The sequence below is a fragment of the Mesoplodon bidens genome (genome assembly GCF_964165515.1).
Source record: "Mesoplodon bidens genome assembly, chromosome: 12".
NCBI classification, from domain to species: Eukaryota; Metazoa; Chordata; class Mammalia; order Artiodactyla; family Ziphiidae; genus Mesoplodon; species Mesoplodon bidens.
Window position 1 is genome coordinate 41,785,712 of NC_138168.1, and position 12,388 is coordinate 41,798,099.

Below are 12,388 nucleotides of genomic sequence, written 5' to 3' on the forward strand. Positions count from 1 at the left end.
CACAGGAGAGCAAAGGAACTAAAACTCATGTTACCAAGGAAAGCGAAGCAGTTTTGTTTTTTTTTTTCTGTGAGGATGAGAGAAATAACTATGCTCCAAAACTCTGAAATACATTTCTGGTGCTCTTTGCTTGAATGTAACACTGAGATATATGACTAAACCAATGTGTCTGCCCCGAAAGATCATATATTATTAGGTCATGGGTGAAAACAGGAAAAGGATAAAGTGGCAGGTGGTCTGTGAAATCTATGTGTATATTTAAAGCTTCTTTTAATTATTTGAAAAGAAGAATAATGAGCTTACTGTAGAGTTTAATACATGGTTACTATTATACATGTATACGTGTATTCATTTTTCTTTCTTTTTTTTTTTTTTTTAGGATTACAGAGTTAGTCAGATTGACTTATTTACTGAACCAGAAGGGTTAGGACTTCTAAATTCCTACTTTGATGATACTGAAGAAATGCAGGGGTTTGGTATGATGCAGAAGACTTGTTCCATTAAAGTACATTGGGGCACGTGAGTATTTTATTTCCAATATAATTTTGATGAAGCCCTTTTTTGAGTGTAAAAAGAGGACTTAAGATACTCTGTCTCTGATTTGTTGTCCTGTTAAGTAATTATTATTGACTACAAGGTTTTATTATTTTTTTGATAAGGCACATAAAAGTCTGATATTTTTGGTTACTCTGTTACCTATGTTCTTATGATTCAGCTCTCTTATAAACAATGATGATTTCTTGGAGGAAGTGCAGGGAGAAAACTGCATTTTTTAAAAAATTTATTTATTTTTGGCTGCATTGGGTCTTCGTTGCTGCACATGGGCTTTCTCTAGTTGCTGCGAGTAGGGGCTACTCTTTGTTGTGGTGTGCAGGCTTCTCACTGTGGTGGCTTCTCTTGTTACGGAGCACGGGCTCTAGGCGCGCGGGCTTCAGTAGTTGTGGCACTCGGGCTCAGTAGTTGTGGCTCATGGGCTCTAGAGCACAGGCTCAGTGGTTGTGATGCACGGGCTCAGTTGCTCCGTGGCATGTGGGATCTTCCTGGACCAGGGATCAAACCCGTGTCCCCTGCATTGGCAGGCGGATTCTTAACCACTGCACCACCAGGGAAATCTGAAAACTGCATTTTTAATGTGGGGATTTCCTTTTTGCAAAGGAACCTGATTCATTCAAAGCTGAGTTGCAGATTATACCTTCAGGGTAATTCAAAGGAGGTAATTAAAGCATGTGTGCCCCTGATGTTTCAGGTGGGATGGAGGCCAACATGCATGCTACTTCCTTTAACATTTTCACACAATGCTTTCCAAAGCCCCTAGAATGTTGGTTTCAAAAATCACAGGAAATTGCAATGGTATTTTGAAGGAAATGGGAATATCTCAGAGGAGAAATTAGGCTAGAAAGTGCAGGCTGCAGAACTGAAGCTTGTGGCTTCTGCAGTGGAGCGCACAGCCCAGGGCATGTGACAGACATCCACTGAGATGCAGGAAAAAACACTAAAGCTTCTTTATATATTATTAAAAATCTTCTCTTCAAATTTTATCTTCGTGTATGTTTTCTAATCAATTCATAATATATTCCAGTGGTTATATATGTAATTTATAAATATTTATATATTCAGAGACTGCTCAAGAGATTTTATTAATGGAATATGCATAAGATAATACATATGTAATTAGTCCGAAGGTAAATACTACAAGAAACATAAATTATGGAGAGGGACAGTGGAAGTGCTACTTTTAGAGAGTGGTCGTGAAGCTCCCTGGTGACCTGTAAGCAGAGACCTGAGAAAATGAGGGAGTCAGCTGAGGGACATCTGAGGCAGGCGGAGCAGGGGAGTGTGCTAGGCAGGAAGCCCAGCATTTGCAAAGCCCTCCAGGGGATGTTTGGGCAACAGGTGGGAGTTCTGGCTGCAGTAGAGTGAGCTAGGAGGACCAGTGATGGGAGAGAGGCCTCGTGTCATGTCAGACCTTGAAGGACTTGGGAGGGATTTTAGATGGCTCCAAGTGACGTGAGAACTCATTGGAGGATTTTGATCTAACTTGTGTTTTAGGAGGATCACTCTAGCTGCTGTGTAAAAGTAGATTGTAAAGAGGTAAGAATGGAAGCAAAGAAACCAGTTAGGAGATCACTGCAGTTACATAGGCAAGAGGTTTTGGTGACTTGTCATGATAGTAGTGGTGAAAAATGGTCAGATTCTGGATACATTTTGAAGACAGAACCAACATGTGCTGACAGATTTTATATGGGGTGTGAGGGGCTGAGAAATGTCCAGGGTTAGGGACCCCAGCATTTACCGGAATGGAGAAAACTGGGAGGGAGAATGAAATCCAGGAGTTCAGTTTGTGAGGTTAAGTTGGAGATGCCGACTGCACATTCACGTAAGAGGTCAGGAAGGTGACTGGATGCATGACACAGGAATTTGGGGTTGGGGTGAGGCTGGAGATAAAATCAGGAGTTATCAGCACGGAGAGAGAATGTATCTAAACCCGATGCTAGACAAGATCTCAGGGAGAGTGAGTATAAAGAGCAGAAAGGGCATCTGAGCTTCGGGCACTTTTGTGTTTAGTGATTGGTAAGAAAAGGAGGAATCTAAACAAAAAATGTGTCTTCATCTCTTGCTGCCTTTTATTTTTTTCACATCAAAGAGATCTCTACATCTTTTTTCTCAAAGCATTTAATGTTGAGAAATATCACTTTCCTTAGAAGAATGAAATAGGCATCTGCCATAATATTTTAATCTCCATGTCTGGCAGGTTTCATGACTCGGGCTTGGGCTATGTGGAAGCATAATGAGCTACACTTAAATAAAGTTTCTTACCTTGACCGTAAGTTTAACCTAGTTTTATAGGTGGTAGTTACAAACCAGTAATGTTTTACACATTTTGATGGGCTTGCATGGCAGTAGACTTTTTTTTTTTTTTTTTCTGGTTCTTCATTTCCATTAGGATAATAGAAAGCTGCCTTGGATGTCAGCTCAAAGTTTGGGGTCATTGAACTTGGTCCTCTTGGGACCAGGTCAGTAGTACTTTTACAGATCTCCAAGGAGAATCTCAGTGGGTTGGGAAAAATCAGCTGGTAACAGGTACCCGAGCTCATGTTGCTTCTGTTGGTGCAGCAGTCTCCTGAACTGGTGTAAGAGAAGACTTTGCTGGGGGTGGTGTAGGGGGCGCGGCACTTGTTTAGATTCTGTTAGGAGATTTATGTCAGGGCCTTTTCATTCTGGATTAGGTTTTGCTACACATACACAAATTAAAGAGTATTGTCAGTTTCTTATTTGGGAAAGTGAGACATTTCTAACTCACTTTTCCTTTCAGATTCTGTTGCTTGTGATTTGTTTTTAAACCTTTGTTTAAAGCAGCTGGCTAATCCTAGTACCCATCCTTGTAGAGGTGAGGGTGCATTTTTTTTTGAGTATATTTCTAATAAACAAAGCTAAGGAATTTTAGAACTTCAAAGGGAGCATTATGAGCATCTGTTCCAACACCATCATTTAACCAAGGAAGACAGATTTTGGTCACTTTCTCAAGTTGGGTTAGTTGTTAGATTAGTTGTCAGCAGAACAGGTACTGGAATGCAGGTGTTCTAAAGTCAAGGGACATTTTTTAATAGCCACATATTCTTTGATCAGTGCTGTTATGAAATATTTGATATATAAGAATATATGGGGCCTCCCTGGTGGCGCAGTGGTTGAGAGTCCGCCTGCCGATGCAGGGGATACGGGTTCGTGCCCCGGTCTGGGAGGATCCCATATGCCGCGGAGCGGCTGGGCCCGTGAGCCATGGCCGCTGGGCCTGCGCATCCGGAGCCTGTGCTCCGCAACGGGAGAGGCCACAACAGTGAGAGGCCCGCATACCGCCAAAAAGAAAAAAAAAAAAAAAAAAGAATATATGTATATGACGAAGCCTAGTAGTCAAGCCCCCCACGTGCCCATAACCCAACTGAGGACCTCACCGTTACCAGTGCTGCCGCAGGTCCTGGCATAGCCTGCCTGCTCCCATCCCCCTGACTCCTCTACGTGTGTGACCCCTCTCTGAAATTTTGTGGTTTTCTCATTCCCTTATTTTATAGTTTCATCCTATAGTATCTGTCCCTGCACTGTTTTAGTTGTGCTTGCTTTTGAACTTTATAAAAATGTTATCAAACTTCCGTGTGGCTTGTTCCTTTTTCTTTACGTTGTTTCTAAGATTACCCATATTGATGAGTATATCTGTACTTACTCTTTTTGTTTGTTTGTTTTAAATTTATTTTTTGGCTGCATTGGGTCTTTTTTTTTTTTTTTAATAGGGCTCTATTCACAGGAGTCTTAGCCTCTAGAAATGTCTTACCTTGAAAGCAAGCTATAAAGAATTGATCTTTTCTTTAGAATTGTTTAAAAGTTTTATATGTTATATAACCACATGTAAAAATTATGACTAATGAATTCAGTCAAACTCCAAATATTAATCCTCTGAAGGTAGCTTTTAGGTTAAGATTTTAAGTGTGGCTCAATGTTGTACCTTCAGTTGACTTGTCATCTATTGAAAGGCGGCCCACTTGGATAGGAGCCCCATCTTCCTATCTGCTTGACCCAGGTGGGCCTGTGCTTATACATATCCCTACTTGTAGGCATGACCTTTTCTTTGATTTCAGCTCTCTGATGGGTTCAAGAAATTCTGTAATCTTCTACTTTATCCAGCTTTTTCTTCTCGTTAGGATAACACTCTTCACAGCTTTCTCCATCTTAAGTGGAAACTAGCAGTCCCCACTGTGATGATTTTTTTAAATTAATTAATTAATTAATTATTTTATACAGCAGGTTCTTATTAGTCATCCATTCTACACACATCAGTGTATATGTGTCAATCCCAATCTCCCAATTCATCCCACCACCACCCCCCACCACTTCCCCGCCTTGGTGTCCATACGTTTGTTCTCTACATCTGTGTCTCTATTTCTGCCCTGCAAACTGGTTCATCTGTACCATTTTTCTAGGTTCCACCTGTATGTGTTAATATACGATATTTGTTTTTCTCTTTCTGACTTACTTTACTCTGTGTGACAGTCTCATCCATCCACATACCTACAAGTGACCCAATTTCATTCCTTCTTATGGCTGAGTAATACTCCTTTGTATATATGTACCACATCTTCTTTATCCACTGGTCTGTTGATGGCATTTAGGTTGGTTCCATGTCCTGGCTATTGTAAATAGTGCTGCAGTGAACATTGAGGTGCATGTGTCTTTTTGAATTACGGTTTTCTCTGGGTATATGCCCAGTAGTGGGATTGCTGGGTCATATGGTAATTCTATTTTTAGTTTTTCAAGGAACCTCCATACTGTTCTGCACAGTGGCTGTATCAATTTACATTCCCACCAACAGTGCAAGAGGGTTCCCTTTTCTCCACACCCTCTCCAGCATTTATTGTTTCTAGATTTTTTTATGATGGCCATTCTGACCAGTTTGAGATGATATCTCATTGTAGTTTTGATTTGCATTTCTCTAATGAATAATGATGTTGCGCATGCTTTCATGTGTTTGTTGGCAATCTGTATATCTTCTTTGGAGAAATGTCTATTTAGGTCTTCTGCCTATTTTTGGATTGGGTTGTTTTTTTGTTATTGAGCTGCATGAGCTGCTTGTAAATCTTGGAGATTAATCCTTTGTCAGGTGCTTCATTTGCAAATATTTTCTCCCATTCTGAGGGTTGTCTTTTCATCTTGTTTATGGTTTCCATTGCTGTGCAAAAGCTTTGAAGTTTCATTAGGTCCCATTTGTTTATTTTTGTTTTTATTTCCATTTCTCTAGGAAGTGGATCAAAAAAGATCTTGCTGTGATTTATGTCAAAGAGTGTTCTTCCTATGTTTTCCTCTAAGAGTTTTTGTGGTACGTGGGCCTCTCACCGTTTTGGCCTCTCCCGTTGCGGAGCACAGGCTCCGGACGCGCAGGCTCAGCGGCCATGGCTCACGGGCACAGCCACTCCGCGGCATGTGGGATCCTCCCAGACCGGGGCACAAACCCGTATCCCCTGCATCGGCAGGCGGACTCTCAACCACTGCGCCACGAGGGAAGCCCCCTCTAAGAGTTTTATAGTGTCCAGTCTTACATTTAGGTCTCTAATCCATTTTGAATTTATTTTTGTGTATGGTGTTAGGGAGTGTTCTAATTTTATTCTTTTACATGTAGCTGTCCAGTTTTCCCAGCACCACTTACTGAAGAGACTGTCCTTTCTCCATGTATATCCTTGCCTCCTTTGTCATGGATTAGTTGACCATAGGTGCGTGGGTTTATCTCTGGGCTTTCTATCTTGTTCCATTGATCTATATTTCTGTTTCTGTGCCAGTACCATATTGTCTTGATTACTGTAGCCTTGTAGTATAGTTTGAAGTCAGGGAGTCTGATTCCTCCAGCTCCTTTTTTTTCCCTGAAGACTGCTTTGGCTATTCGGGGTCTTTTTTGTCTCCATACAAATTGTAAGATTTTTTGTTCTCGTTCTGTAAAAACTGCCATTGGTATTTTGATACAGATTGCATCAAATCTGTAGATTGCTTTGGGTAGTATAGTCATTTTCACAGTATTGATTCTTCCAATCCAAGAACATAGTATATCTCTCAATCTGTTGGTATCATCTTTAATTTCTTTCATCAGTGTCTTATAGTTTTCTGCATACAGGTCTTTTGTCTCCCTAGGTAGGTTTATTCCTAGGTATTTTATTCTTTTTGTTGCAATGGTAAATGGGAGTGTTTGCTTAATTTCTCGTTCAGATTTTCCATCATTAGTGTATAGGAATGCAAGAGGTTTCTGTGCATTAATTTTGTATCCTGCGACTTTACCAAATTCATTGATTAGCTCTAGTAGTTTTCTGGTGGCATCTTTAGGATTCTCTATGTATAGTATCATGTCATCTGCAAACAGTGACAGTTTTACTACTTCTTTTCCAATTTGTATTCCTTTTATTTCTTTTTCTTCTCTGATTGCTGTGGCTAGGACTTCCAAAACTATGTTGAATAATAGTGGTGAGAGTGGACATCCTTGTCTTGTTCCTGATCTTAAAGGAAATGCTTTCAGTTTTTCACCATTGAGAATGATGTTTGCTGTGGGTTTGTCATATATGGCCTTTATTATGTTGAGGTAGGTTCCCTCTCTAACTACTTTCTGAAGAGTTTTTATCATAAATGGGTGTTGAATTTTGTCAAAAGCTTCTTCTGCATCTATTGAGATGATCATATGGTTTTTATTCTTCAATTTGTTAATATGGTGTATCACATTGATTGATTTGTGTATATTGAAGAATCCTTGCATCCCTGGGATAAATCCCACTTGATCATGGTGTATGATCCTTTTAATGTGTTGTTGGATTCTGTTTGCTAGTATTTTGTTGAGGATTTTTGCATCTATATTCATCAGTGATATTGGTCTGTAATTTTCTTTTTTTTGTAGTATCTCTGTCTGGTTTTGGTATCAGGGTGATGGTGGCCTCATAGAATGAGTTTGGAAGTGTTCCTTCCTCTGCAATTTTTTGGAAGAGTTTGAGAAGGATGGGTGTTAGCTCTTCTCTAAATGTTTGATAGAATTCACCTGTGAAGCCATCTGGTCCAGGACTTTTGTTTGTTGGAAGATTTTTAATCACAGTTTCAATTTCATTACTTGTGATTGGTTTGTTCATATTTTCTATTTCTTCGTGGTTCAGTCTTGGAAGGTTATACCTCTCTAAGAATTTGTCCATTTCTTCCAGGTTGTCCATTTTATTGGCATAGAGTTGCTTGTAGTAGTCTCTTAGGATGCTTTGTATTTCTGCGGTGTCTGTTGTAACTTCCCCTTTTTCATTTCTAATTTTATTGATTTGAGTCCTCTCCCTCTTTTTCTTGATGAGTCTGGCTAATGGTTTATCAATTTTGTTTCTCTTCTCAAAGAACCAGCTTTTATTTTTATTGATCCTTGCTATTGTTTTCTTTGTTTCTATTTCATTTATTTCTGCTCTGATCTTTATGATGTCTTTCCTTCTGCTAACTTTGGGTTTTGTTTGTTCTTCTTTCTCTAGTTCCTTTAGGTGTAAGGTTAGATTGTTTACTTGAGATTTTTCTTGTTTCTGGAGGTAGGCTTGTATAGCTATAAACTTCCCTCTTAGAACTGCTTTTGCTGCATCCCATAGGTTTTGGATTGTCATGTTTTCATTGTCATTTTTCTCTAGGTATTTTTTATTTCCTCTTTAATTTCTTCAGTGATCTCTTGGTTATTTAGTAACGTATTGTTTAGCCTCCATGTGTCTGTGTTCTCTACATTTTTTTCCCTGTAATTGATTTCTAATCTCATAGCATTGTGGTCAGAAAAGATGCTCGATAGGATTTCAATTTTCTTAAATTTACTGAGGCTTGATTTGTGACCCAAGATGTGATCTATCCTGAAAAATGTTCCTTGCACACTGGAGAAGTAAGTGTAATCTGCCGTTTTTGGATGGAATGTCCTATAAATATCAATTAAATCTATCTGGTCTATTGTGTCATTTAAAGCTTCTGTTTCCTTATTTATTTTCATTTTGGATGAGCTGTCCATTGGTGTAAGTGAGGTATTAAAGTCCCCCAGTATTATTGTGTTACTGTCAGTTTCCTCTTTTACAGCTGTTAGCAGTTGCCTTATGTATTGAGGTGCTCCTATGTTGGGTGCATATATATTTATAATTGTTATATGTTCTTCTTGGATTGATCCCTTGATCATTATTTAGTGTCCTTCCTTGTCTCTTGTAACATTCTTTATTTTAAAGTCTACTTTGTCTGATATGAGAATTGCCACTCCAGCTTTCTTTTGATTTCCATTTGCATGGAATATCTTTTTCCATCCCCTCACTTTCAGTCTGTATGTGTCCCTAGGTCTGAAGTGGGTCTCTTGTAGACACCATATGTATGGGTCTTGTTTTTGTATCCATTCAGCAAGCCTGTGTCTTTTGGTTGGAACATTTATTCCATTCACGTTTAAGGTAATTATCAATATGTATGTTCCTATGACCATTTTCTGAACTGTTTTGGGTTTGTTTTTGTAGGTCCTTTTCTTCTCTTGTGTTTCCCACTTAGAAAAGTTCCTTTAGTATTTGTTGTAGAGCTGGTTTGGTGGTGCTGAATTCTGTTAGCTTTTGCTTGTCTGTGAAGCTTTTGATTTCTCCATCGAATCTGAATGAGATCCTTGCTGAGTAGAGTAATCTTGGTTGTAGTTTATTCCCTTTTATCACTTTAAGTATATAATGCCACTCCCTTCTGTCTTGTAGAGTTTCTGCTGAGAAATCAGCTGTTAACCTTATGGGAGTTCCCTTGTATGTTATTTGTTGTTTTTCCCTTGCTACTTTCAATAATTTTTCTTGGTCTTTAATTTTTGCCAATTTGATTACTATGTGTCTTGGTGTGTTTCTCCTTGGGTTTATCCTATATGGGACTTGCTGTGCTTCCTGAACTTGGGTGGCTGTTTTCTTTCCCATGTTAGGGAAGTTTTCGACTATAATCTCTGCAAATGTTTTCTCTGGTCCTTTCTCTCTCTCTTCTCCTTCTGGGACCCCTATAATGCGAATGTTGTTGCGTTTAATGTTGTCCCAGAGGTCTCTTAGTCTGTCTTCATTTCTTTTCATTCTTTTTTCTTTATTCTGTTCAGCATCAGAATTCCACCATTCTGTGTTCCAGGTCACTTATCCGTTCTTCTGCCTCAGTTATTCTGCTATTGATTCCTTCTAGTGTATTTTTCATTTCAGTTATTGTATTATTCATCTCTGTTTGTTCATTCTTCTAGATCTTTGTTAAACATTTTTTGCATCTTCTCGATCTTTGCCTCCCTTCTTTTTCCGAGGTCCTGCATCATCTTCACTATCATTATTCTGAATTCTTTTTCTGGAAGGTTGCCTATCTCCACTTCATTTAGTTGTTTTTCTGTGGTTTTATCTTGTTCCTTCATCTGGTATGTAGCCCTCTGCCTTTTCATCTTGTCTCTCTTTCTGTGAATGTGGTTTTTGTTCCACAGGCTGCAGGATTGTAGTTCTTGCTTCTGCTGTCTGCCCTCTGGTGGATGAGCCTAAGAGGCTTGTGCAAGCTTCCTGATGGGAGGGACTGGTGGTGGGTAGAGCTGGCTGTTGCTCTGATGGTCAGAGCTCAGTAAAACTTCAATCTGCTTATTTGCTGATGGGTGGGGCTTGGTTCCCTCCCTGTTGGTTGTTTGCCCTGAGGTGACCCAACACTGGAGCCTACCCGGGCTCTTTGATGGGGCTAATGGTGGACACTGGAAGGGCTCATGCCAAGGAGTACTTCCCAGAACTTCTGCTGCTGGTGTCTTTGTCCCTTGGTGAGCCACAGGTGCCCCCCGCCTCTGCAGGAGACCCTCCAACACTACCAGGTAGGTCTGGTTTAGTCTCCTATGGGGTCACTGCTCCTTCCCCTGGGTCCCGATGCACATACTACTTTGTGTGTGCCCTCCAAGAGTGGAGTCTCTGTTTCCCCCAGTCCTGCCGAAGTCCTGCAATCAAATCCTGCTAGCCTCCGAAGTCTGATTTTCTAGGAATTCCTCCTCCCTTTTACGGACCCCCTGATTTGGAAGCCTGACATGGGGCTCAGAACCTTCACTCCAGTGGGTGGACTTCTGTGGTATAAGTGTTCTCCAGCCAGTTTGTGAGTCACCCACCCAGCAGTTATGGGATTTGATTTTATTGTGATTGTGCCCCTCCTACCATCTCATTGTGGCTTCTCCTTTGTCTTTGGATGTGGAATATCTTTTTTGGTGAGTTCCAGTGTCTTCCTGTCGATGATTGTTCAGCAGTTAGTTGTGATTCTGGTGTTTTTGCAAGAGGGAGTGTGAGCACATCCTTCTACTCCGCCATCTTGAACCAGTCTCATGCGTTGGGTCTTTGTTGCTGCGTGCAGGCTTTCTCTGGTTGCCGTGAGTGGGGGCTACTCTTCCTTGCGGTGCGCGAGCTTCTCGTTGCGGTGGTTTCTCTTGTTGCGGAGCATGGGCTCTAGGCGTGCGGGCTCAGTAGTTGTGGCATGTGGGCTTCAGTAATTGTGGCTTGTTGGCTCAGTAGTTATGACTTGCGGGCTCTAGAGTGCAGGCTCAGTAGTTGTGGCACACGGGCCTAGTTGCTCTGCTGCATGTGGGATCTTCCAGGACCAGGGATCAAACCCGTGTCCCCTGCACTGACAGGAGGATTCCTAACCACTGAGCCACCAGGGAAGTCCCAGCCACTGACTTTTTGAAGAATTTAGATCAGCTGCTTAGAGAATGTGCTACATTCTGGATTTTCTGAGTGTTTCCTCATGATATCATTTAACTCGTTCTTCTGTCACCTGAATTTTCTGTATAGAGGTGGTTGGGTCTGCAGGTATGATCAGATGCAGATTGAAGAGTTTTGACAAGGTTGCTACTTCCTATAGGTAGTGGTGTATATTCATGCTGTATCACAACTTGTGGTACATGCCAGCCTGCTTCTCATTAATGATCCCAAGTTTGATTGCTTGGTTAAATTGGTGCTTCCCACATCTCCCCATTGTAAAGGCACATTTCCCTGCTTGAGATTCAGAGCTCACCCACCTCTGAATAACCTCAAAGTTGGCACGTTCAGACTTAATCTTTTGAGTACCCCGCTGGTTTCTGTACGTAGCCAACATTCATGTGCAGCCTTGTCTGGAGAATAAGACTGAGAATCCAGCCGGAAATACTGTTTCTTTGTTTGTTTAAGAACAGTGAACAAGTAAGACCAATTTTTCTTGTCTGACTCAAAGGGTATTTCTGAAAGAGTAACTATGCAAATGTTTTTAATGAATGGATGGCCATTGTTATTAGTTCAACAATATTCATTTGTATGTATACTTCTGTTATTTTTTTTAAAAGTTCTTTGTAGTCATACTGTTTATTCATAATATAGGCAAAAGTTCATTACCTCAGTACATGGGAAAATAAAAGAATACCTTTAGAAACTGAAATGACACTGCCTGAAGGTAGTTTCCTCCTCTCTTGAGCGCCTCATGAATAATGTATCTTGTTGGAATAGAATTTAGGGGAAAAGGATCACACTTTGTATATGAGTTTTCAAATTCCAAAGTCCACCGAACATTCATAAATGTCTGTCTGAGTTACCCAGGAGGCCCTTAGCACTCGCTCACTGAGGAGGGACCCTCAGAACAGCAGTCTTTTCAAGTGTGCCAGTTTATATGTTCAGTTTTTTGATAAATTACCCTTTACTCCAAATTACCTTCCTTCTATGAATGTTATTGTGACTAAACCATGTGCTTCAAGGAAAGTGAGATATTTAGTGTCAGATGAATACATACCCTCGGAACTCAAACTGTAGAAGGAAAGACTTAATGAAAGGGTACTTCAGTAAGCATCATGTCAGAATCTCAGAATCACTGGTTTATGAGCTGTCCATTGTGTTTATGAAAAATT

The 12,388-nt window shown here is 40.4% G+C and overlaps 1 protein-coding gene across 1 annotated transcript in view; it reads left to right on the plus strand.

The window, feature by feature from the left end:
- The window catches only part of CRYBG1 (crystallin beta-gamma domain containing 1), a 60,793-nt gene that overhangs the window by 17,566 nt on the left and 30,839 nt on the right, over positions 1 to 12,388 (plus strand). The window contains exon 7 of the mRNA XM_081250986.1: positions 380 to 519. Within this exon, the coding sequence (XP_081107112.1) occupies positions 380 to 519 (140 nt within the window). The remainder of the gene's footprint in view (positions 1 to 379; positions 520 to 12,388) is intronic.